Source organism: Stegostoma tigrinum, chromosome 10 (genome assembly GCF_030684315.1).
Source record: "Stegostoma tigrinum isolate sSteTig4 chromosome 10, sSteTig4.hap1, whole genome shotgun sequence".
Lineage (NCBI taxonomy): Eukaryota > Metazoa > Chordata > Chondrichthyes > Orectolobiformes > Stegostomatidae > Stegostoma > Stegostoma tigrinum.
In genome coordinates, this window is record NC_081363.1 from 26,661,433 (window position 1) to 26,688,879 (window position 27,447).

The following is a 27,447-nucleotide window of genomic DNA, read 5'->3' on the forward strand; positions in this document are numbered from 1 at the left end:
AGGTGAAGTTGCCATAAACCCGACCAGACTATAGGATCATTCTGTCATTGGAGAAACGACTGGTGGTGATTTAACCTGAGGGGAGGCGAGAGGTTTAGAAGGAGAGTCCTTCATGGTAACCTCAGCTGATGTAGGAAATGAATCTACTCTTTGGCATCATCCTGCATTGCCAACCATATGTTCAGCCAACTAAGCTGCTGACTTTTTATGGTATAAGTGGGCTTATGCATATGACACCTCTTCAAATATATTAGTCCAATTATTTGCAGGTGAGGAGTGGCAGTGACTGCCACTGGCCAAGAAACCACACATGTCAGAATAATGCCGTTCTTGCCAACTTTAACAGCAGGACATTGTTTAAACTTACTTTCTGTGTATGCAGCTCAGCAGCTGGACAAATTGAAGGCAGGTGTTTGGCAAAGTGGGGATCCTAATCCTTGGCAGTGTATAAGATCGGGAGTCAATGTGCAATGGTCTCAAATTGCAGTAAGTTTGCATGAGGGTCTCCCCTTCCTAACCCACAAGCAGTGCTAGACAAGTGCTTCCCTCCACAGCCCCCAGTTCTAGCCTGTTTAGCTATTAAATTTTCTGAACCTTAGGACCCTACCCTGTAGCTATTAAATCTAAATCTATCATTGACAGACAGTGACATCATAAGGTCATAACTTATAGGAACAGAATGAAATGTAAAATAAGGCACACTGAAGAAGGGTTACTGGACTCAAAGCATTAACTCTGCTTTCTTTCCACAGATGCTGCCAGACTTCGAGTTTCTCCAGCAGTTTCTGCTTTTGTTTGATAAAACCAAAGGTGTCCTCATGTAACTGTTATAATTAACTTCTCTCCACGGTTACTCGTCTAACAGGAAAGCTCTCCTGTTTTGAATGGAAGTCTCGTTCACAACTGGTTTTCTGTTTCTAAGAATTTATCTCTTGCTCCTTTCCTTGCACTTCAGCGTGATTAGCATGCCCACACCCTGTACTGTCATTGTGTACTTTGCATACTGTACATTGAGTCTTCAATTACCGATAAGGAACTCCATTATTAATAGTTTCTCTGGTCATTTTATGTACCCAATACAATGCTGTTTATCCTGGTCCACTGTATCACAGAATAGTACCCACGTGAATTATGAAGGGCAGGTTGCCATTTATGAGTGATAATGGGAACTGCAGATGCTGGAGAATCCAAGATAATAAAATGTGAGGCTGGATGAACACAGCAGGCCCAGCAGCATCTTGGGAGCACAAAAGCTGACGTTTTGGGCCTAGACGATGAAGGGTCTAGGCCCAAAACGTCAGCTTTTGTGCTCCTGAGATGCTGCTGGGCCTGCTGTGTTCATCCAGCCTCACATTTTATTATCTGTCATTTATATATGTTTGTTTTGTTTTAAATTTGGTGGTTGTTTTGATTCGTTGAGTAATGGCATTGATATGAATATTCCTGGGATTTTGAAGTCAGATTTTCCTACCAATCTTCTGTGAGTTTTGCTTTTCGAATTAGAATCGTTTGCCCTGCCATAGATGGATTTCAACTCCAATACTGTCTTTAATATTCTTCTCCCTGATTCTTATACTTGAGCAGAGAGACCTTGACAGTTCATTCCCCTGTTAATGACACACTAGGTCTTAAGAAGGCATTTTAGAAACTTTGCCAGTTGTTAGGAAGATTTGTAGTTAAATTTGATCGAAAAGGTTTTTGGAGTTTTTCAAGACAAATGGATGCTGTAGTCTGGGTGTTCAGTTCAAGAGTATATGCACACATTTGTAGCATTGAGGATTACTGCCTGAACTTAATTTAATCATTCCTTCCCATAGCATGAATTTGAGGTTGAATTTTGCGTTTAATGATAACATTAGATTTTCCCCCCATTTTTGCAGAATCCCAGCTGAGCATTATTTCTGATTAAGTACTTTCTTATATTCACCATCAGGAATTTATTTGAAACCATTAACGACAATTTACCATTTTAAAAGCTTTGTTGTCATTCACTTGCAGTGTTCAAATATTTACTATCTTGTCAATGCCTCGGGTTGTAAATAGCATGACGTTGTAAGAGTGTTAGAATAATACTCCTTCACCCCTGATTTTGAGCTTTTATATTGCTGTCTACCTTAGCTGGTCTTTGAAGTCAACCAAATGCAGCATCCACAATTAAGATGGCTTTTTTTTATTCTAAGTAATATGGCATGTCATGGGTTTGGAAGGCCCAGGTTCAAGACCCACTTGCTTCAGAGGTGCATCATTACACATCTGAACAGGCTGATTAAAGATATGTATGCTGAGTTTGTAGGAAACGCTGAAACCTACCCATATCACTTAGACATAATTGTGGATAAAGAGAAAGCATTCTGATTCCAGTGTATGGTTCCCAGTATTAAATTTATTAAGAGCCCAAAGAACTGGATTTTTGGACACTAAAATGATTTACAGAATTGGCAGGCACCACTATTGTGAAATACGATAAAAAAGCAAACTTTTTTTCGGGTTTCGCTTGAAGGAGGAAAATTTGAATAGTTTTAACAGTGAAGGAATCGACTCTGATGAAGGGTCTAGGCCCGAAACGTCAGCTTTTGTGCTCCTGAGATGCTGCTTGGCCTGCTGTGTTCATCCAGCTCCACACTTTGTTATCAAGGAATCATTGCCTGTTGTGCCCATGCAGAGAGGGTAACTCTGGTAATTCCCATGAAGCTGCCTTTTTCCAGTAACCTAAAATAGTTTTCTTCAGATAACATTTCACTTCTCTTTTGAAAGCACCAGCTGAATCTGTCTCCACCACAGGCTATGCATTTCAGATTCTGACTGACTTTGTTTAAAAGCAGGTTTTTTGCCTCCTATCGACTGGTTCTTTGGTTAATTTCTTTAAATTGCTGACCTTTAGTTCTCAACCCCTCTACACTATTTTTGTATCACTATCTGCACATCCCACATGGTTTTGAGTACCTCCATCAAATTTCCTTCCAACTGCTGTTTCTCCAAAGGGGACAACCCCAGCTTCTCCCAAGCTACCTATATAACTGTATATTCATTCTTGCATTTGTTAGTTTTAACATTTTATTTTTGTTTCTTTAAGAAAAAGCCTGATTTTTGTTATAATTTAGTTAGGGATGGGATAGTGTTGATATTCAAGTTCACTCTGTTGTAGAGTGCTGTTTCAGAGAATTAACACTGGATAACATAGGATATAAGGCACGGAAACAGAAAAATTTGATTGTACTTTCCATGCTGGTGTTCTTGTTCTCCTCAAGCTTCTCCTGTCTTTTCTCCTCTAAATCTACAATTGTAACTTTCATTTTCCTTGTCTAACTTCCTTTTAAATCTGTCTAAATGCATATCTCAGACCAACCATGCTGTTTATTCAAAGGTCCAAAGCGCACACATCAATAAACGTCCCACTGTGTTCGTCACTATTTGCAGCACTTCTGATACTGAAGTAGCATGAATGCAGTGAGATCTGGCCAGTATTTAGGCATGGACTGCACCACAGATGTGTTGGGCAAATGCCATCTGCAAGACAGGAACAATGTTTTATAAGCAATGATTGAAGGTAAACTTGCCATAGTCCCAGAGGACCATTGAGCAGCACCTTCAATAGAGAGACATTAGGATGTGGACTGCAATGCTTGAGATTGTAATGGGGACAGTTTCATTAAGTTGCTTTGCAGGCAGCTGATACAGACTTGTAGTAAGTTTGATTCTGTGACTTTGAAAGAACAATACCTTATAATGTACATTTATGATATGAATAAACTTGTGCTTTATTGTAAGATTCTCTTGTGATTCTGAACATTCTTGATATCTATTCATTTGCAAGTAGCAATGAATTCTTGAAATAATTTTGATCACTTGTAAGTACTTATGGATACATTTACTCATCAGGTCAACCTTTTAGCTTCAAAAATAGAAGTTTCTGGGACAGCTCAGCAGGCTTGGCTGTATCTGTGAAGAAAAGTCAGTTATCATTTCGCGTCCGGTGACCCTTCCTCAGAAGCCTCCTAATTTACAGCATCTGCAGTTCTTTCAGTTTTTATTTGGTATTCAACCTTTTAGCTTTTGTATTTTGCTGATTTATCAGGCAAGTAAGTCAATTTAATATGTTGCACTGGAGTATTTTGCTCTGTCCCATTAAAATACAGGGAATTATAGCAATTCTAAGCTTGTGGTTGAAAACTAGAGGTGGGGTGACTCTCGGCTCACATTTATACTTTACTTTTCTGATAATGCCCTGGAATATCAAAACAACTGAGAGATATGGATCTGCCTGTGAGTACAGCAAAACACAAATATTTGGGAGGGGCAAGTCAAATGAAGCTTACTTTCAAGAAGAAAGTCTTAAATCCCCTAAAGTAAATGATCCGTGAAGCCGTGGCTTCCACAACATTCTATTCTGAGTGTGTGAATCTGACCCTGTGCATGTATAAAGTAAAACTAGATTGGTCACCAGCTGTCTTTTGCCTGCTTGCATTCTGCAGCCTGTTTCTAATTCCTGATGCCTTTAAATATCTGACTGTTTTCTATCTAGAAACCTGATCAAATGTGTAGCAAGAAAAGTTGTGTAACATTCTTTTTTTCTGTGTTAAGAATTGTCAAGATAGTTTTTTTTAAACCATTTGGCTAGTGTGATTTATAGTATTTCTAGTAAGTTTAGAGGTGTACCTTGTACCTCCTGTAATAATGCTTAAGCTTGGTCTCACCATCTTCAACTCTCTTAATGACTTTTTGACGGTTTTCTCAACTCAGCTAATGGTTGTGGAAAAAGATGTACATGAACTTTTTCAAAATATATTTGAAGTCAAACTTGTGTAGTACTCCGCTTGATATTTTCTAAACCATGGTGTAATGGCCTAATTGTTTTTATGGGGATTATATTTAAATAATTAACTTCCTTCCATTGTCACTGAAGGAAACAAAACATGGAATAAGTTTGATTGCCCCACTAACAAAGTTGGTATTTAAATTTGCACAGTTTCCTGTGTTGACCTTGTGAGCTGTAAAATTTGAGCATTATTAAATTTTTACAGGAGCTGTTTTCCTTCTCTTATCTGTACCTGTTTCAAATTACTGAAGGTAACCAGGGTATTGAAGTTTCATATGCTTGATAGGTTTTGAGATGCTTGGTGGGGAAAGAAAACATAACTGAAAAAATCTAAGACAGAACATAAAAGGCAATTATACCCACTTGTTTTTTACTCTAATTTAGGCAGTGTAATTTTTTAAAAAGATGCATGATTGTATAATTCAAATATAAAACACAAGGGTCAAACTGTAAATGTTTAACTATTTGCCAATTTAAAACATTGTGCAAAATGAGAATTTTGGAATTAACTTCAGTTGATCATATTTCTCTGTCAATATTGAGCACTAATACCTTTACATTAAGAAAGAAATATTTGATAAGTTACTCAATTTTTGGACAGGGTATTTAGTAAGGCTAGCATTTCTGCATTATCATTGCTTCTTCTAAATAGTTATTGGGCAGCACTGTGCCACAGTGGTTAACATTGCCTTACAGTTCCAGGGACTTGGGTTCAGTTCCAGCCTTGGGCAACTGACTAGGTGCAGTTTGCACGTTCTTTGCCTATGTTGGTGTGGGTTTCTGCTGGATCCCCCGGTTTCCTCCCACAGCCAAGGGATGTGCAGGCAAGGCAGATTAGCTGTGTTAAATCTGGGGTTGTGGGGATAGTGAGTTTGGGTGGGATACTCTGAGGGTTGTTACAGACTCTATGGGCCAAACGGCCCACCTCAGCACTGTAGCGATTCTAGGATTCCTGAAAGAATAAACTGGTGTTTTGGAGTAGACTGATTTCTGCCCCTTTCAAAGCGTCACTGGATATTACAGCTCTCCTTAAATTATTAAGACAAAAAATGAAAGAGTTTAAAGGTATTTGCGTCTTCAGAAGTTTCTCCAGTATATATTTTATTCTCCTATCAGTAATAACTTGAATTGAAGATTGAGATTTGGCTGGTGAAATGAGTGGTTTATACTCACCCACATGTATGGGTAATAACAAATCCTCAGAATTGCTGAAGGTGCCACAGCAGAAATGTACAGTCGTCATGTTGTGCAGGTAATTTTTTTTTGTTATTTTAGATTATTAAAACAGTTCTTATTATAATGTTACACTTCATACAGCCAGCAAGGGCTGAATGTAAATTTAGGGAATTTGAGTAAATTTCGAACTTTGATTCATTTTCCCTCTAACTCTGGAATTACTTCTGTTTTTTTTAAAGGAAGTGTTTAAAACCTAATGTTTAATTTAAGCATTTGCTGTCTTTTTAACATCTTGGAATACATTTTATTTTTAAACATGAAAGGCAATTATGTCCTGTATGTACTTTTTATTTTTGTCTTTCATATACATTTTAGTTCTAATTTTTAAAACAAGAGGTAGAGATTAACATGGAAATGTTTGAGAATTTATCAACTTGAAATACTGGTTTCTTTATTCTTCTGGATTAGGTCAATCCTTTCAACTTGAGTTCCTTTATCATATTTCCATAATTTGTAGCATTAGTCCAGGTAGAACCATTTCCCTAACTATGCTCTGTTTCGGATGGATTTAAGTTTCTCTGTTAACAATTTCAATACCGTTCATGAAACATTCATTGTCCATTTTTCCATCCTTTGTTAAATATTTCGTAGTATTCTGTAAACTTAATGTGCAGATTGTAAATGAGTGGATTGCAGGCCATTTCAGAGGGCAGTTCAGATCCATTCAGGTAATGGGCAGTGCAGGGATCGTTGCTTGGACTTGAGCCAATCATAATATTAATCATGATTTAGATGGGGGAATCTACAAGTATTATCTCCAAGCTTGCAGACAGCACAAAGCTCGGTTAGGTGGGTGAACTATGAGGAGGATGCAGAGATAGTGCTGTATGATTTGGATAAGTTGAGTGAGTGGCAGTTGTATGCCAGATGAGGTATGGTTTGGATAAATGTGAAGCTATCCACTTTGGTCGCAAAAACACAGGCAGGTTGTTATCTGAATGGCAATCGATTGGTATAGGTGCAACAAGACCAGAGTCTCCTTGCACATCAGTTGCTGAAAGTAAACAAGCAGGTGACATTTGGCCTTTGAGAGGATTTGAGTGCAGGAACATGGATGACTTCCTACATTTGTACAGTGCCTTGGTGAGACCACTGCTGAAGTACTGTGTGCACTGTTGGTCCTCTAATCCTGAGGAAGGATGGTCTGGCTGTGGAGGCAGTGAAGATATACTAAACTGATTCCTTGGATGGCAAGGCTGACTTATGAAAGATAACAAAGTGTGAAGCTGGATGAACACAGCAGGCCAAGCAGCATCTCAGGAGCACAAAAGCTGACGTTTCGGGCCTAGACCCTTCTTCAGAGAGGGGGATGGGGAGAGGATTCTGGAATAAATAGGGAGAGAGCGGGAGGTGGACCGAAGATGGAGAGAAAAGAAGATAGGTAGGGAGGGGATAGGTCAGCCCAGGGAAGATGGACAGGTCAAGGTGGTGTGATGAGGCTAGTAGGTAGGAAATGGAGGTGCAGCTTGAGGTGGGAGGAAGGGATGGGTGAGAGGAAGAACAGGTTAGGGACGCTGGGCTGGTTTGGGGATGCAGTGGGTGGACGGGATGAGCTGGGCTGGTTGTGTGATGCAGTGGGGGGAGGGGACGAACTGGGCTAGTATTGGGATGCGGTGGGGGGAAGGGGAGATTTTGAAGCTGGTGAAGTCCACATTGATACCATTGGGCTGCAGGTTCCCAAGCGGAATATGAGTTACTGTTCCTGCAACCTTTGGGTGGCATCATTGTGGCACTGCAGGAGACCCGTGATGGACATGTCATCTAAAGAATGGGAGGGGGAGTGGAGATGGTTCGCGACTGGGAGGTGCAGTAGTTTGTTGCGAACCGAGCGGAGGTGTTCTGCAAAGCGGTCCCCAAGCCTCCGCTTGGTTTCCCAATGTAGAGGAAGCCACACCGTGTACAATGGATACAGTATACCACATTGGCAGATGTGCAGGTGAACATCTGCTTAATATGGAAAGTCATCTTGGGGCCTGGGATGTGGGTGAGGGAGGTGGTGTGGGGGCATGTGTAGCACTTCCTGCGGTTGCAGGGGAAGGTGCCAGGTGTGGTGGGGTTGGAGGGCAGTGTGGAGCAAACAAGGGAGTCACGGAGAGAGTGGTCTCTCCGGAAAGCAGACAAGGGTGGGGATGGAAAAATGTCTTGGGTGGTGGGGTCGGATTGTAGATGGCAGAAGTGTCGGAGGATGATGCATTGTATCCGGAGGTTGGTGGGGTGGTGTGTGAGAACGAGGGGGGATCCTCTTTGGGCGGTTGTGGCGGGGGCGGGGTGTGAGGGATGTGTTGCGGGAGACGTGGTCAAGGGCATTCTCGACCACTGGGGGGGAAAGTTGCGGTCCTTGAGGAACTTGGACATCTGGCATGTGCGGGAGTGGAATGCCTCATCGTGGGGGCGGAGGCGGAGGAATTGGGAACGGGGAATAGGGGATGGAATTTTTGCAGGATGGGTGGGAGGAGGTGTATTCTAGGTAGCTGTGGGAGTTGGTGGGCTTGAAATGGACATCAGTTACAAGCTGGTTGCCTGAGATGGAGACTGAGGGGTCCAGGAAGGTGAGGGATGTGCTGGAGATGGCCCAGGTGAACTTGAGGTTGGGGTGGAAGGTGTTGGTGAAGTGGATGAACTGTTCGAGCTCCTCTGGGGAGCAAGAGGTGGCGCCGATACAGTCATCAATGTAACGGAGGAAGAGGTGGGCGTTTGGGGCCTGTGTAGGTGCCGAAGAGGGACTGTTCCACTTAATCTACAAAGAGGCAGGCATAGCTGGGGCCCATGTGGGTGCCCATGGCCACCCCCTTAGTCTGTAGGAAGTGGGAGGAATCGAAAGAGAAGTTGTTGAGGGTGAGGATGAGTTCGGCTAGGCGGATGAGGGTGTCGGTGGAGGGGGACTGGTTGGGCCTGCAGGACAGGAAGAAGCGGCGGGCCTTGAGGCCATCTGCATGCAGAATACAGGTGTATAGGGACTGGACGTCCATGGTGAAAATGAGGTGTTGGGGGCCAGGGAATTGGAAGTCCTGGAGGGTGTGTGTGGTGTCACGGACGTAGGTAGGGAGTTCCTGGACCAAAGAGGAGAAGATGGAGTCCAGATAGGTGGAGACGTGTTCGGTGGGGCAGGAACAGGCTGAGACAATGGGTCGACCAGGGCAGGCAGATTTGTGGATTTAGGAAAGGAGATAGAAACGGGCCGTGCAGGGTTGGGGAATGACAAGGTTGGAGGCTGTGGATGGGAGGTCCCCTGAGGTGATGAGTTCATGGATGGTGTTGGAGATGATGGTTTCGTGCTCGGGGGTGGGGTCATGATCAAGGGGGCGGTTGGAGGTGGTATCGAAGAGTTGGTGTTTGGCCTCGGCGATGTAGAGGTCAGTGTGCCATACTACCACTGCGCCACCCTTGTCTGCGGGTTTGATGGCGAGGTTGGGGTTGGAGCGGAGGGCTGCCCGTTCTATGGGAGAGAGGTTGGAGTGGGTGAGAGGGGTGGAGAGGTTGAGGCGGTTAATGTCTCGACAGCAGTTGAAGATGAAGAGGTTGAGGGAGGGTAGGAGTCCTGGGGGTGGTGTCCAGGAGGAGGACGTGTGTTGGAAGTGGGTGAAGGGGTCAGTGGAGGGAGGGTTAGGCTCCTGGTTGAAGAAGTAAGCGTGGAGGCGAAGGTGGTGGAAAAACTGCTGTATGTCCAAATGTGACTGGTATTCATTGATGTGTGGTTGTCGGGGGACAAAGGTGAGCCCCTTGCTTAGGACTGACCGTTCGTCCTCAGTCAGTGGGAGGTCTGGGGGGATGGTGAAGATTTGGCAGGGCTCAGTGTGGCTGTCTCCTCTGGGGTTGCTGGCTGTGGAGCCTGTGGGCGGGGTTCTGTCGGCGGCAGCAGCAGCGGTGAGGGTGGTGTGTGTGGTGTTGTAACTGGAAGTGGAGGCGGTGACTGCAGCAGCGGTCGCATCCACTGTCCCGGAAGTGGTGTGCCCGGCAGTGGCGGATGTGACGTCATCGGTGGGGTCACCAGCCGTGTCCTCGTGGCCAATGGTGGCGGGTGAAATAATAAAAAATAACCTAACCTACATTCCCCTCAATTCACTGCTGTCCATGTGCATGTCCAGCAGTCGCTTAAATGTCACTAATGACACCGCTTCCACGGCTACCACTGGTAAACTATTCCATGCGCTCTCAACTCTGAAGAACCTCCCTCCTACGTCTCCTCTATACCTTCCTCCTAACACCTTTAAAACTATGACCCCTTGTGGCAGTCAATCCTGTCCTCCAGTTTTCAGCTGGAAGAAACTGTAGCTCATACAAGACTTAATGTCATGCAAGTAACTTGACAAAAGAAATTCAACAGTAGTGGTGGGGCTGGGTAATATCAGTGCACAGGTTACGTACCCATTGTCTGTGGGTAATATGTGAATGAGGGAGCCACATGTAGGCACTGGAGCACTATGGAAGTAGTGGTGCTTAGACTGTGGTTGGATAGAGAGGAGTGGAACACAATGATGGTTTTCACAGGAGAACCATTAGAGTATCACATTGACTTCTTTGTATGCTTTGACTGTTGATCACCATGAGTGCTAATACGCCACAAGAAATCCCGTCAGTAATTTTTCTTTCAAGACATTTCAGTGCTGAGGGAGGATAAAACCTTAGAGGACTTTGAGCTGTGAAGCTGTGCAAACAGATGTGGTGGTCATTTTTAGGGCACTTTTATTCCGGGGTAGTAATTATGAAGGAAATATTAACAATGTCACATAGCAGGGGTACACAGATGAAAAATTGGCTGGCAATTTGGAAATGTTTTCAGGAGAGCAAGTGGTAGAACTCATGGACAAACAGAACTTAATGAGGAGAGGTTGGTGAGAAATGAAAGATGTGGCTCTATGGGTAGAGTATAAAGGGTGATTTTGTTTGGGTATGGTCAGTAGCAGAAGGGGTGATTTTAGTCTGGGTGACAAGTGGGGAAATAAAACTGATTTGAGAGGGTACTTGTGATTTATCTTCACGCTCCAGGCTAATGATAAAGTCAGTGCAGAGTAAGAAGAATGGCTTTTGATAGCTTTTAAACCAATGATAGTTGAGGATACATCATTGCACTCTAGTCCAAAATGGAAACCATATTGGGGAAATAATCTGGGAAATGGCAATTCGCTTGCTGGGGCCAATTATATGAACAGGGTGTCAACCAAATCCATGGTTGCTAAAATATCTTGTTTGAATGGAAGGGAAAAGTATAGAATTTAAAAATGCAATTATAAGTCACTCAGGAGTTAAATTTTAGGAGTGAACCAAAAAACAAAAGGATGAGGGTGTGGGTGGTGAGGGACACAAGGAAATGGTCAGAAATAATCTTGTCAGTATGACTATGGAAACAGATTCCACCGAAAGTAGAGCTAGCAAAGTGTGGAGCTGGATGAACACAGCAGGCCAAGCAGCATCTTAGGAGCACAAAAGCTGTCGTTTCGAGCCTAGACCATTTGCTGCTTGGCCTGTTGTGTTCATTCAGCTCCACACTTTGTTATCTCGGATTCTCCAGCATCTGCAGTTCGCATTATCTCTTCCACCAAAAGTAGCAAGGTCTAGGAGATGTTTTTGTTTGTTCAAGAGATATGCACGTTGCTGGCTAAGCTAGCATTTCCAAAGGCCAGTGAGAATAGAAGTATGTTTCCACGTTTGAGGAAAACCTGAATTGAACTCTTCTCAGAAATGCGGTGCCCCCTTTTGTTTTTTTTTTAAAAAAGGGCTGAAGTGGCAATCTGCATGAACTGTTGCAACCTGCCTGGTGTAGTGCATCCACAGTGCTTATTTTAGGGAATTCCACAACTTTCACCCAGCAATGGAGATGCCTGCATTTGGAAATACTCTTGTGTGGCTTCAAAGTGAACTTGGAGATATTGATGTTTTCATGTATCTGCTGTTCCTTGTTTTTCTGTGTGGTAAAGTTTGCAGGTTTGAAAATCTTTGGTACATTGCAGTGCATCATGTGGATGGTGGTTTGAAATTAACGAATGTTAAGCTTTTTTGAAAAGAATACCGTAACTTTTTCATATTTTGTTGTAAAAAAAGCAAAAGTTGCGGGTGGAACATCTGTTAATTTGTCTAAATTTAGTGGCATGTGGCCTATGACTTGAATTATTTCCTTGAAATTAAATGCTTAGCTGTTCCTATTTTCAGATGATTGAAAGCGTTTTTTGAGCTTTAGTTTATTTTAAACAAAAAAAAAAGAAGTTTGACAAACCACAATACTTGATTAAAGATTAAAGTTCACAGCTGGCATAGTCTTGTTTCCAACGTGCAACCTTGAATAGTGATCAAGTGCACATATTTGTCCACTGACTATAAGTAAAACAGTAAGATTGCAAACTAACATTGCAAATGGAAGTTAATGTACTTCTGTTTTGTTTCTGTATAACTTATATCGTTGTCAAATTTGGTTTTAAGCTTGCTTAACTTTGAAGTTTACAGGTTCTATTCTAGATTCAGCTGTTCATCCTGAGATGATGGTAATCCAAATTTCAAATGTTTTACTTTGGTCATCTTTTGTTTTTGAAAACATAAAACATACTTGAAATAAAGGTGTGACTGTGGAAATATATAGCCTGATCATTTAGCAACATCAGTTAAAGTTAGCATATTTGACATAACAATCTGTTTCTGTTGGAATACTGTTAGACACGTGCAGTGCAATAGAAACACAGAAGATAGGAGCAGGAGCAGTCCATTCAGTCTTTGAGCCTGCTCTGCCATTCTTCACCATCATGGCTGATCATCCAACCCAATAGTCTAATCCTGCCTTCTCCCCATAACCTTTGATTCCACTTGCCTCAAGTGCTATATCTAGTCACCTCTTGAATGTGTTCCATGTTTTGGCATCAATTACTTCCTGTGGTAATGGATTTGACAGGCTCACCACACACTGGGTGGAGAAATGTCTCCTCATCTCCGTCCTAAATAATCTACCCTGAATCTTCATGCTATGACCCCTGGCTCTGGACGCATCCATCATCAGGAACATCTGCCCTATCCAGTTCTGTTAGAATTTTATAAGTCTCTGAAATCCCCCCTCATTCGTCTGAACTCTGTGATTAGGTTGGGATTGTTTTCACAACTCTGCTCATGTCAGACCTGCCACCCTGGAATCTGCCTGGCAAACCTTTACTGCACTCCCTCGAGAGCAAGGTCATCCTTTTTCAGAAAGGGATACCAAAATTGCACACAATATTCTAGGTGTGGCTTCACCAAGGCTCTGTACAACTGCAACAACTCATCCCTGCTCCTGTACTCAACCTCTTGCAATGAAGGCCAGCATATGATTTGCCGCCTTTACCACTTGCTGTGCCTGCGTACACACTTTCAGCGACTGGTGCACAAGGGCACCCAGGTCCTTCTGCACACTCCCTGCTCCCAATTTACAGCCACGTGCTGTCTGTTACCACATTCATTTTGATGGCTTGCACAACCTGTGTTTTCTCATTGTTTGCCTTCACCTGCCACTTATTTTTGTTTTGAATATTCCAGAAATGGCTGAACATACTAATGAGATCACTGATCTGCATTTGACAACGAGGTGGTGAATTGGTGGCCAGAATGTTGCATTGTTTGACCTGAGACAATGGGTGTCAATGCATCTAACTACCCTCACTCTTTCTCCCAGAGGGTAGGAGGAAACTCACAAGCTCAACAAACATTTATAGGTATGTTGTGTTCCAATTATCTCAGGCAATGCTTTGTGAAACTCATGGGTTTTAAAGCAACTCTAAGGCGATGTTCTGGTTGTATTATTTCCTCATGACAATCAGTTATTTAAATTTTTTTGTAACTTGATTTATTTTTGGCTTGAGGGTAATTCTACAGCAGGTTTATTGTCTATACCTGTTTGCCCTAATAAGATTGCACTGACCTGATCCCTAAGTAGCTACAATCCTTGTGATAGTGCTGCAGTGTGTGGCTAAACTTTCCAAAAACACACAACAAAACGAAGAACTGCAGATGTCTAAAATCGGAAACAACAACAAAAATTGCTGGAAAAACTAGGCAGATCTGGCAGTATCTGGATTGAAAGCACAGTTAATGTTTCAGGTCTGGTGACCCTTCTGAAGAAGTATGATTTCCAAAATATTGATAGAGATTGGATGGTACCTGATTCCATGCCTGGGTTGTTAAACGCGGTAATCTTGACAGATAGTTACAGCATAGCATGTTTTAGGGGAGGGACGATAGTTAAGAGAGGTGGGATTCTCTCTTAATTGCTTTTTTATTACATGTGTGCCTCAGTGGCTTGATCAACATTTATTGCTCATCCCTAATTGCTCTCGAAGATGATGAGTCACCATCTTGAGCCACTGCACTAAAGTGTAAAGGAGTTCCAGGATTTTGATAGTGAAGGAACAGAGATGCAGTTTATGATCCTAGTTGATGTCAGGCAAGAGACAGAAATGGAACACAGTGGTGCATTAATGTTGGAGCCACACATCCAGACAAGGGAGATTATTCCATCATGTTCCTGACTTGTGACTGCATTGGGTGTCAAACAGTTAGGTTCTTGGTACATGATTTCTAACCTGTGACCTACTCGAGTCACAGCACTAATACAACTTGTCCATTTTAGTTTCTGGTCAGTGGCCCACTCGTTCTTTTGCCTCATTTTTTAAAAGAATACCCGAGGAAGAACTTCCCAGGAAGCTTCCTGTCTGGAGGAGATGTACTGATATCCCAGTGGTCAAACCTCTGCAAGAGAAACAGTGCAGAACATTCCTTTCCTAAAGGTCAACAACCACACAACTTAGATTTTTTTACTTATAAATTTTGTGTCTTTTTGCTTCCTCGCTCATTGAGCACCTGAGAAGGAGCGAGACTCCATAACTTTGTGTATTTCAATAAACCTGGTGGACTATAACCTGGTGTCATGTGATTTTTGACTTTGTCCACCCTAGTCCAGCTCCAGACGTTATCTCTCTCATACGTGCACAGTAGCATCATATTGTTAACAATTACTTCAGTTAATATTATGGAATGGTTTGGTGGAATACATGTGCATTTAACAAAAATTATTCAATAACTCTTCATGACCATTGTTCTCTTGTTCTCAATAGCTTTAACAGATTATAAAGTAACATTTCATTATAAATGAAGGAACAGATGTTTAATTACATGGCACGGTGTGAATTTTTGTTTTTATTGCACAGGAACATCATCCTATTTACATCAAGGATATGGATGTGAATCAAAATTATATACCCTTGAACACAGCCATGAGAAACCACAAGACAAAAAGAAAAAGAGTTCTGGTCTTGCAACTCTGAAGAAGAGATTTATAAAAAGACGTAAATCTCATCGGTCTGCTGATCATGCTAAGCAGATGCGTGAGCTCCTTTCTGGATGGGATGTAAGGGATGTAAATGCATTAGTGGAAGAATATGAAGGCACTGCAGCTTTGAAGGAACTTTCATTGCAGGGTAATTTGGCACGACCGGATGCACGGACTTTGCAAAGAGATTTGGCGGATCTTTATGAATACAAGTACTGCACTGATGTTGATTTAATATTCCAAGACACTTGTTTTCCTGTACATCGTGCTATTCTGGCAGCAAGATGTCCCTTTTTTAAAACTTTGCTTTCATCCTCGCCTGAATATGGTGCTGAGATTATGATGGACATAAACACAGCTGGCATAGACTTGCCTATGTTTTCAGCATTGTTACACTATTTATATACTGGAGAATTTGGCATAGAGGATTCCAGGTTCCAAAATGTAGAAATCCTGGTACAACTTACTGAAGAATTTGGAACCCCAAATTCACTGGATGTTGATATGCGAGAACTTTTTGACAATATGTGCTACTATGATGCTGTTCTGAACTTCTCATCTGATTCTGAATTAGTGGAAGCTTTTGGAGGAACAGCAAATTGTTTAGATGAAGAACTCTGTGGGCATAAGGCTGTCCTATCTGCACGTTCTCCGTTTTTTAGAAATCTCCTCCAAAGACGAATAAGAACTGGTGAAGAAATTACCGATCGGACTCTGCAGACTCCAACTAGAATCGTGCTAGATGAATCCATCATTCCAAAGAAATATGCAAAAGTAATTTTACATTGTATGTATACAGATCTTGTGGATTTGTCTCTGGTACTACATTGTAATCCATCTGTAGGGAGCCTGAGTGAGGTCCAAGCGATGGTTGCAGGAAAAAGTAGCATGTCAAGAGCTGAAGAAGCAATGGAACTTTACCACATAGCACTTTTTCTCGAGTTCAACATGCTTGCTCAAGGTGGGTTTCATGTCATTTGAAATGGACCTAAAAGTTACCAGCAGAAACTTTGTTTGCTGATATTGGTAAACAAGTCTAATTACGAGTTTTATATTCAAAGTATGTGCTAGCCGTATACTTTGTATTAAAAGAAGTGTGATTTTAATGTATGTAGAAACTCGTGCAATAGTATAGCTGTAAAGAATTGATTTTCTGCTGCACTTTCCACCAAACTAGAAGACCAGGTGGATTTAAATATTAGGAATTTGACATTGGTATCAAAGTGGCCTGAAGGGATTTATCCAAGGGTTCTATGGGAAGCAAGGGAAGAGATTGCAGAGCCTTTGGCGATGATCTTTTCATCCTCACTGCCCATGGGTATGTTGCTGGAAGATTGGAGAGACGCAAACGTCACTCCCTTGTTCAAAAAAGGGTACAGGGATAACCACGGAAAATACGGGCCAGTTAGTCTGACGTCAGTGGTCAGCAAATTATTGGAAAGGACCCTGAGAGAGAGGATTTATGATCACTTGGAAAGGCACGGTTTGATTTGTGACAGTCAGCATGGATTTGTGAGGCCTAGATTGTGCCTCAAACCTTTATTGAATTCTTTGAAGAGGCGACCAAACGTGTGGATGAAGGTAGAGCAATGGATGTGGTATATGTGGTTTTGACTAAGGCGTTTGATAAGGTTCCCCATGGTAGGCTCATACAGAAAGTAAGGAGGCATGGGCTAGCAGGAGATGTGGCAAATTGGATTCGGGATTGGCTGACTCTCTGAAGATAAAGGGTGTTAGTAGCTGGAAAACATTCATGGTGTTCAGCTACTAGTAGTATACTGCTAGGATCTGTTCTGGGTTCTCTTCTATTTGTGATTTTTGGAAATGATTTGGATGAAGGAGTGGAAGGGTGTAGTAACAAGTTCGTGGACGACATGAAGGTGTGTCGCGTTGTGGACAGTGCAGAGGACTGTTCTAGGTTAGAAAGGGATGTTGATAGGATCCAGATTTTTGGCAGTATGGAGGAGCAGAGGGATCTTGGGGTTCATGTTCACAATTCCCTGAAAGCTGCCATCCTGGTGGATGGAGTTGTTAAGAAGGTGTATGGTATGTCAGCTTTCATTACTAGAGGGATTGAGTTCAATAGCCATGAAGTTCCAGCTATATAACAGCCTGGTTCAGTCACATCTAGAGTATTGTGTCCAATTCTGGTCCCCTCATTACAGGGAAGGTGTGGAAGATTTAGAAAAGGTACAGAGGAGATGTACCAGGATATTGCCTGGAATGGACGGAAAGTCTTATGAGGAATGGTTGAGAGAGCTAGGGCTTTTCTCTTGAGAATGAAGAAGGATGAGAGGTGACTTGATAGAGGTGTACAAAATGATCAGAGGTATATATAGAGTGGACAGCCAGAGACTTTTTCCTAGGGTGGAGGTAGCTACTATGAGGGGGCATAGTTTTAAAGTGAGTAGAAGTAGATATAGGGGAATTGTCAGAGGTAGGTTCTTTACTCAGAGTGGTCGGGGTGTGGAATGCATTGCCAGAGAGGGTAGTGGAGTCGGCCTCCTTAGCGGCATTTCAGCAGCTATTAGATAGGCCTATGGATGATAGTATAAGGTAGGGGTGGAGGTTAGATAGAATTTAGGATTAGGTTAGGCCCACTCTGTTGTGCTGTACTGTTCTATATTCCGTATTGCATTAATCAAACCTAGATAGCACTGATTCAGTACGTATGTTTTTAAACTTGGAACCTCCTTCCGGTTAACTGATTCAAATGACTGACAAAACTAAAGATTTTGGTTATGAAGTGTATCAAGCTAAGTTCATCAGTGATGGGGTAAATTGAAATTTTTAAACTTGTTTGAGTTGAGTAAAAAGGTTTATTTTCTATTCTAGCTAAAGTATCTAACAAGGGATCGAACTGAAGCTGAAACGAGTGCTTCACTGAATGAATGGTTTTCTCATCCAGTCTTCCTCCCCTCTCGAGTAAGATACAGTTGAACTCCTAGAAGCATTCTCCAGATAGGGTTGGAAACTGGCACGAGTGGGGACAGATTTCCAGAGTAGGCCAGCAATTTCCCTGGAGTCAACTTGTGACCTTTTGGAATATCTTAAGTGATCTGCATGCCATTTAATGTTTCTATGCCACCAAACCATATCTTGGATTCAGCTGCCGTCTGTTGTGAGCTAACTTTTCTGGAACCCCCTGGGGTAGAATAGGGTTGCAGAGAATCCTTTAGAGATATAAAGACTTGATGTTTCTGATCCAACAGCTTCTTGGTTCTTGCTAGTTGGAAGACAGATTCCCTGTTCTATGGTAGTATGTATGTCTGTGACCCAAAAATAGGCAAATAACATTTTCATGTGAATGTCAAACGAATCCACTTGAATCTGCATCTGCAGAAATACATATTGGCTAGTAAATCGAGATCCACTTCCCAAACTTGTTGCAGTCTGCCTTGTGTCCCATAAATGCATGCAAGGAAAAGGTGATTGATCTTAGGAAGAAAGCAAAGTATTAAATTCAGCAAAATTTTCACAACCTCCAAACATCTTGAACTGTTTGGGAGACTGTTTATTTGTGCAATATCATGACTTGGAATTATTATGTTACTGTTTCTTCCTTACTGTTGGAACTTTGAACTCCCCTGCCTTACAATACTGTGGATGCAGCTACCCCATGAAGACTGCAACAATTGGAGACGGTGGCTCATCACCACCTTTTTGAAAGCAATACAGATGGTCAATAAATGCTAGCCTTACCAGTGATGTCAAGATGCTTTGTTTTTTTTGTCCCTCTAGAAAAGGGAGCAGAGCTGAGGATTGTTATCAGAACCTGAGTAGTGCAGAAGCTAGGTAGAAGATTTTGGGAAGAAGCAGGATTTAACTTAGAAATTGTGGAAAAACTGGAGGCCATAATGCATAAGGTGAATTATACCCATAGAGAAAAAGTAAGTTAATACTAGACAGTCAACATGGATATGTCAAGGGCATCTTATGTCTGATAAACTTGATTTAAGTTCTTTGAGGTGGATGAGGGTGGTGCTGTGGGTGTTGTGTTTGGACTTCTGAGAAAGCATTTGATATAGTGCTATTAGCAGGTTGCTTAGCAATTATAAATGTTTGGAACTTATGGGTTCTTAGCATGGATTAGAGTTAGCTAAATGATAGGAAACAGAGGATGGGTATGGATGCCATTTCTCTGATTGGAGATGAGTTGAGAGTGGTGTTCCCTAGGGATCAATGTTGGAGCCCTTGCTTTCTATGATTTATATGAATGATTTGGAGATCGGTGTTGAGGGGAAAATCTTTAAATTAGCAGATGTTACTGAGCTAGCCAGAATGGTGAATTGTGACGATACTGAGTGACATTGACAAGTTGGTAATATTAGACACCTGGCAGATGAAATTCACTGCAGAGAAATGTGAGATAATGTGTTTTTGTCAAAAAAACATGGACAGTCAATACAGGGTCAATGTTATAACTTTATGGGGAATACAGGAGTAGAAGGACCTCAGTTCACGTGCATAGTTCATTTAAGCTGTCCATGCAAATTAAAATAGTTGTTAAGGAGGCTTATACGATGCTTGAGTTTGTAAGTAGAGATATAAAGCAAGGAAGTGATGCTATACCTTTATAAGTCATCGGTCAGACTGCATGAGTATTGTAAGACAATAAAATGTGAGGCTGGATGAACACAGCAGGCCAAGCAGCATCCCAGGAGCACAAAAGCTGACGTTTCGGGCCTAGACCCTTCATCAGACCCTCTCTGATGAAGGGTCTAGGCCCGAAACGTCAGCTTTTGTGCTCCTGGGATGCTGCTTGGCCTGCTGTGTTCATCCAGCCTCACATTTTATTGTCTTGGAATTCTCCAGCATCTGCAGTTCCCATTATCTCTGCATGAGTATTGTGTTCAGTTTTGGGTATCTCATTTAAGGAAGGATATTGAAGCCTGAGAGTGGGGAGATTCACTAAAATGATACCAGGAATTATGAATTTTACATACCAGGAAAGATTAGCAAAATTGGGCGTATTATTCTTACTGTAGAAAAGGTTAAGAGGTGACCTTTTTGTGGTCTTCAAAATTATCAATGACTTTGACAAGGTAAAGAAGAATGTCCTCTTTCGCTAGTTGGAAGGTCAGTAACTAGGAGTCACAATTTCATGATAGTCGGCAAGATAGCAAGGAGTGAGAGGAAGAGAAATGTCTTTATCCAGTTGTTAGCATTTGGAATGTGCTGTATGGGAGAGTGGTGCGGATGTATTCGATAGAAGGTTTCAAAAGAGAGCTGGATATCTAACTAAAAGTGATAAATTTAAAGGGTTGTGCAGATGGGGTTAGTCTGATAGCTCATTTAGGAGCTGACACATGGGTACAATGGGTCAAATGGCCTCTGTAGTGTAAAATTTGTATGATTCTACAATTAGTTTCACATTTTATCATCCATAAACTGGTTCCTTAATCCCGTTTACACTTTGGCTTGGTATCCCCAATAATATAAACCAGCCAAAAAACAACTTTCGTGTTGCTGCAAAAAAATGTGTTTTATCCATATAAATGTATAAACGCACAAACTCCTTGCCTTAACCCCTATGTGAAATTTCTGAAATACTGTTTTAAAAATGACATGATTGGAGTTGTCATTAGCTATAATGTGACTTTGGAACATGAAAGCCCATTGAGTGAAAAGAAAATGCTATCACTTAGCTTGTTTGAAAATTGCTGCAAAGAATTCAGTCAGTAACAGCTGCTATCTTATGCTGCTGCTGCACGAAGTCTGTTTTTGTCATGGGATTTGGGGTAGATCTGTGTCTCTCTAAGCTGTGAAGTTAAATTGTTAAGAAACTAGTGCTGAGGTCATGCACTGCTTCCATGTTACTTGGTCCAGGAATTTTGAAGATAGTAATATGCTTGTCAGTTTTAAACTAGTGGTCAGAGACAACAAATACTTTGTTTTGTGTCTGCACAAATGGAGGATGCTTGGGAAAGGACATGTAGCTTTTGATACTAATCCTGTAAGTTTGATGTTTCTGTCCTTAAACGTGAACTAAATTAAAGCAAGTAATGCTGGAAAAATTTACATTCAGCTTGAGTAACTTTGTGAAAGCCACATTTCAGCAAAAAGCACAGAACAAGTTTGTTTTTATTTAATTGTGTTTTCTTGCACCCAGAACCTACTTGAAACTAGTATTTTCTGAGGGATAAGATTTATGACCATCTGGAAGAGCATGGCTTGATCAAATACAGTCAACACGGCTTTGTGAGGGGTAGGTCATGCCTTACAAACCTTATCGAGTTTTTTGAGGATGTGACTAGAAAAGTTGATGAGGGTCGAGCTGTGGATGTGGTGTATATGGACTTCAGTAAGGCATTTGATAAGGTTCCCCATGGTAGGCTCATTCAGAAGGTCAGGAGGAATGGGATACAGGGGAACTTAGCTGCTTGGATACAGAATTGGCTGGCCAACAGAAGACAGCGAGTGGTAGTAGAAGGAAAATATTCTGCCTGGAAGTCAGTGGTGAGTGGTGTTCCACAGGGCTCTGTCCTTGGGCCTCTATTGTTTGTAATTTTTATTAATGACTTGGACGAGGGAATTGAAGGATGGGTCAGCAAGTTTGCAGACGACACAAAGGTCGGAGGTGTCGTTGACAGTGTAGAGGGCTGTTGTAGGCTGCAGCGGGACATTGACAGGATGCAGAGATGGGCTGAGAGGTGGCAGATGGAGTTCAACCTGGATAAATGTGAGGTGATGCATTTTGGAAGGTCGAATTTGAAAGCTGAGTACAGGATTAAGGATAGGATTCTTGGCAGCGTGGAGGAACAGAGGGATCTTGGTGTGCAGATACATAGATCCCTTAAAATGGCCACCCACGTGGACAGGGTTGTTAAGAAAGCATATGGTGTTTTGGCTTTCATTAACAGGGGGATTGAGTTTAAGAGTCGTGAGATCTTGTTGCAGCTCTATAAAACTTTGGTTAGACCGCACTTGGAATACTGCGTCCAGTTCTGGGCGCCCTATTATAGGAAAGATGTGGATGCTTTGGAGAGGGTTCAGAGGAGGTTTACCAGGATGCTGCCTGGACTGGAGGGCTTATCTTATGAAGAGAGGTTGACTGAGCTCGGTCTCTTTTCATTGGAGAAAAGGAGGAGGAGAGGGGACCTAATTGAGGTATACAAGATAATGAGAGGCATAGATAGAGTTGATAGCCAGAGACTATTTCCCAGGGCAGAAATGGCTAGCACGAGGGGTCATAGTTTTAAGCTGGTCGGTGGAAAGTATAGAGGGGATGTCAGAGGCAGGTTCTTTACGCAGAGAGTTGTGAGAGCATGGAATGCGTTGCCAGCAGCAGTTGTGGAAGCAAGGTCATTGGGGTCATTTAAGAGACTGCTGGACATGTATATGGTCACAGAAATTTGAGGGTGCATCCATGAGGATCAATGGTCGGCACAACATTGTGGGCTGAAGGGCCTGTTCTGTGCTGTACTGTTCTATGTTCTATGTTCTATTTTTCCTAGTAAACTAAAGGGTGTGTGGGTGGATGAAAAATGATTTCAGATGTATTCTTTAGTTGAGTGGAGTTTTGGGGAATAATCTTATGACAGTAGCTAATAATTTCTGAATATCAAATTGGTTTTCCAGAAAATCCATAAATTCAACTAATGGTTTTTCTAAAAGACGTTATTTGCAAAGTAGGAAAAATGTGTTTTAGTCTTCTAGTGGGGATATGGTTAACTAAATTGAGAATATCTCCATAAAATGGCACTTACATCTCAACCCGTGGAATTAACCAGTATCATTCTGCAACCCAAAAGCCTGTTCTTGCTAATGTGTAGATTACATTTCATCCTTGCATAAGGAAGTCTAAAGAATGAGAAAAGATCCAATGCAATCCATATATCTCTCTCTGTCAAAGACAGCTGATTATAACCAATTTTGGTTTGCCTACTGGAGTATGTCTTGCATTGCTGAAGTAATAATTGGTAACAAAATGTGCGGTTGTGATGACTTTGAAGATGGGTTTTGTTTTGTGCAACAAAATACTTGTAGTTTTTGTTCATTGAACCAAGAAAATGTCTTGCATGTTATTTGTTCTATGTACTTTATCCTTGATAACTTGTGCTGATACTTGTTGCAATTTAGCCCTTATTTCTTGTTGTTTTCTTCCTTGATGCACTTCCTGTGTAACATAAGGTCTGTTTCTCTGCTTTTGGAATCCTTAATTGTAGCAGGGAGTACTTTGTTTTTGGTATCATCTTCGCTTTCCTTTGTATTTAACGCTGCTCAAAAATTCTTCCTAAGCTGGATGTAACTTTCTAAATGTGCCTTAACCAATGACTGACTGAATTAGGTTAGCATTAACTATTTGCTTTTGTACTGCATCACCCATCTTTAAAATGTAATTTTTCAATACTTGTTGAAATTGCTTTACTTGCTCATTTCCACTATTCAAGATTACTAAATCTTAACGAGCATGGCTGTGCTTCCATGTCCTTTTTGACTTCTTTTCTCCTTTTTCTGCCACACCACCTAAGACTTTTCACATCTTATGTCTACATATGTTTTCAACCTCTTTGAAATTAATTTTTCAAGATGACACCAATTTAGGCAAATTAAGAATAGGACTTGTTTCAAAAGAATACGTGTAGCTGCAATCTGAACATGGAACATGGCTGGCTTGGGGCACTGTAATATTCTCACATAATGCTGGTATAGTACTGGTTCCTACTCCAGCCTGCTGCTTTGAGTGTAATCGCCTTTGCAAATTTTCATTAGTTATCTCTTACAGAATCCTTTGCTGCAGTGTATATATTGGATACCACAATGTGGTTATATAAATCATTAATCAGTGTTACTGGATCCATAGTGATCCTTTATAGAACTGTGATTAGTCCTCTATTCGAATACTGTGCTCAGATTTAAACATGGGACCTGCGTCCTCAAACTGAAAAAAAATTTGGCTTGGAGAAACTGGGATTTTCAGACCAGGGAAATTTTAAGAAGAGATTGAGCAGTATTGCTCAATCGTAAACACTTGCTTGATGTAACAAGAAACTGTTTCCAGTGGCAGAAGAATTTGTAATCAAAGAACATAGGTTTAAGTTGATTGGAAAAGAACTAGAGGCAATATGGGGGATTTTTCTTAAGCATTTATTGTGATTTGGAGTGCACTGCCTAAAATGATAGTGAAAACCAATCTTCACAGCAGTAACTTTGAAGCGCAAAAGCACTTGGGAGACCCAGTTCAGATTTCTCTAAAGGCTAACGTGGCTTCAATTGGCACTTCAGAAGGTGAATGCAGTGTTGGTATTCATTTTAAGACCAAGAAAACAAGAGCAAAGATGTACTTCTAAGGCTGCATAAGACTCTGGTCAGACCATGGTTGGAATATTGTGAGCAGTTCTGGGGCCCATATCGAAGCAAAGATGTGCTGGCATTTGAGGGGGTCCAGAGGAGGATTGCAAGAATAATCCTGCAGTTAATGGGCTTATCATATAAGGAGTGGATGAGCACTCTGTCTGTATTTTGAGGAGGAATCTTTTTAAAGCTAGCAGCATTCTCAGACGACTGAATAGACTTAATGTTGAGAAGATGTTTCCACTAGTAGAAGAGACCAGGACCTGAGGGCATAGCCTCAGAATGAAGGGACAAGTTGAGGATGAATTTCTATACCCAGAGCATGGTGAATCTGTGGATCTTGTTGCCACAGATTTGTGCAGGCCAATTGTTTGAGTGCATTTAAGACAGATTAGTAAGGGGAGAGAGGGTTATGTAGAGAAGACAGGAGAATGAAGTAGAGAAACAGATCAGCCCTGATCAAATGGAGGAGCTGGCTTAATGGCTGAATTGCCTAATTCTGCTCCTATATCTTATGGAATTAGACAATACTTGAAAGAGGTTGAATATTATAGAACAATGGAAAATGCAGGATGATGTTGCCCTTTAATTTTGTTTATGCACAGCCAGTTCTTCAGTGTGTGATGCCTTTAATTTTCTTTTGTGGGGCTGTGAGTACTGTATGGGGAGCAAATCCAACATTGTGCAGCTGATTGAATATGGCAAATTAGCAGAAATATTAGAGTGGGACTAATGAATAGCTCTTTTAAAGAGCCACAAACTTTATGGTCCAAATGGCTTCCTGCATTTGTAACTTTGTTTCTCTAAGACAGTAATTCAAAATATTGTTGTGTATAACTTTTTGGATATCAGACCTTTTTATAAGAATGATGATATGCATTTCTGTTATAATTCCAATAATGTATAGATTGCATTTTTATAGGTTGTGAAGATATTGTGATGGAGAGCATCTCCTTGGACACCTTGATTTCTATACTGAAATGGAGTTCACAGCCTTATGGATCTAAATGGGTTTATCGCCAGGCACTTAACTTCCTATGTGAGGAGTTCACCTCTGTTATGGTTTCAGATGTGTTCTTTGAACTGAGCAAGGACCATTTGCCTTCTGTCCTTCAGTCAGACTATTTACAGGTATTGGGTTATGTCTTTTATAGCAAAATATTCAGTAAATTTATAGCTTGACAAAGTTAGTTGCCTAAATATACAAGCTCGGAGATTTGGTAGTAGAGTGAGACGACCCGTTTTGACTACCTGTGATTTGGCAATCTCAAGGGTTAAAAAGATACTATTATAGGAAATGGAAAACTGTGGCTGCTTGTTGACTCTGTGTCAAACATTAAACTGAATTTTATTTTCCAGATTGCTGTTTCTCATCTTGAACACAATTTATCCAAACTTAAAACCAGTTTAAAATATTTTCAAGAATGTTTGGTAATTAACAAATGGGAGGATGCCTTTAAATGCACAAAATGTTAGACCTTACTTAAAAATTAAACAATAACGGGCTCCTGTAAACTGATAAAAGTACCTTACTAATGCAGTGCAAAAATGGCAAATACCATTTAGGATTGCCTTTTCATTTAATTTAAATTTACTTTTAGTTTTCAAAGCAAAAGAATGTTAAAAGATTTGCTTGAAATTCAATTTATTCATTATGTAGCTTTCTGTAAACATAAAAGGAGTACTGTTTACATAAAGCCCATCCCTAAAGCATGCAGTGTGACTTCACACAGGCTACATTCAGTTATTGCAAGGGATGAGCGTCAGAGATGACTGAAGCCTTTGTCCTGACTGCATTGAACTAGTCACTTTGCAGCAGAGTTGCATAACATTTCAAAGTAAAACACAAATTACTTTTAATCATAAAGAGTCTGATTGAGAATTGTTTACTGTTTCATACCTTAAAAGACTCCAAATCAATTTGGCTGCACAATGATCTGATGTTCCATGAGATTAATGCAAACTACTATTTAGGATGGTTATTTTATAGAAGGAAGTTCATTTGCCTACAGCAAATACAAGGAAGCTCTTCATCGTATAATGAAGGAACTATAACCTGACAACGTAACCACTAACAGTGAAAATCAAATCTGTAAGTTTGATGCTCCACCTTTTGAGAAAGATATCATTCTCTTGCCTGAGTGGTACTGGTTCAGAATTGTAGTTTAACCTATTCCTGACCAATTTCTTGCTCCTCCTTTCATCCTCTCTTTTTTTTCGAAAAAAGAGAAGGAAAGTGACAAGAGAGCCCATTAGTATTATCACACGACTTTAGTGTATTTTGTGTTCTCAAGATGACAATGACACCATGTTTAACATTCTATTAAAAATCTTAGTCTTCACAATCAGAATGGATGGAACGAAGCTTCGGCATTAGACATTTAAGTGCCACTGCTACTTCCTCCCTTTCCCCTTGCTGAGCCTTTCTCACCCAGCCATCACTTTGCTAGTTTTGAACTTGTACCTTTCTTGAGTTTCTCTTCTACCTCTGCTCATGCCCTTTCCCAGCTCATCTTGTCCATGAACCCATGTCCTGCTTTCTAGACCTTTTTCCAGTTAAAACACTGCATAACCTTTTATTCCTGGCTTCCATGTTAACTGGTATTGTTGGCAGGTCTCTCTGCTGAAGCTATGTCCCTATCTCCCATGAATTCTCGTTGTCAATGCTCTCTAATATCAACCAATCTGCAATTTCCTTTTCTTAAGTCCTTGAATATAGTGTTACCTCCAGAGTTCACCCCCTCCAATTGGGTTTCCATTCCTACTACAATGCTGAAACAGCTCTGTGATACTAACTAAACAAGACTATATCCCCTCA

At 41.2% G+C, this 27,447-nt stretch overlaps 1 protein-coding gene across 4 annotated transcripts in view; it reads left to right on the forward strand.

Moving 5' to 3' along the window:
• Positions 1–27,447, forward strand: part of btbd7 (BTB (POZ) domain containing 7) — a 49,827-nt gene that overhangs the window by 5,652 nt on the left and 16,728 nt on the right. For 2 of the 4 annotated variants that reach the window (XM_059649061.1, XM_059649062.1), the window contains exons 2-4: positions 13,544–13,719; positions 15,211–16,293; positions 25,552–25,760. In XM_059649061.1, the coding sequence (XP_059505044.1) occupies positions 13,638–13,719; positions 15,211–16,293; positions 25,552–25,760 (1,374 nt within the window). In that variant the 5' untranslated portion in view covers positions 13,544–13,637. Of the gene's footprint in view, positions 1–13,543; positions 13,720–15,210; positions 16,294–21,444; positions 21,539–25,551; positions 25,761–26,619; positions 26,722–27,447 lie in introns of those variants that run through there. The other 2 variants (XR_009446226.1, XM_059649063.1) reach the window with 2 other exon arrangements.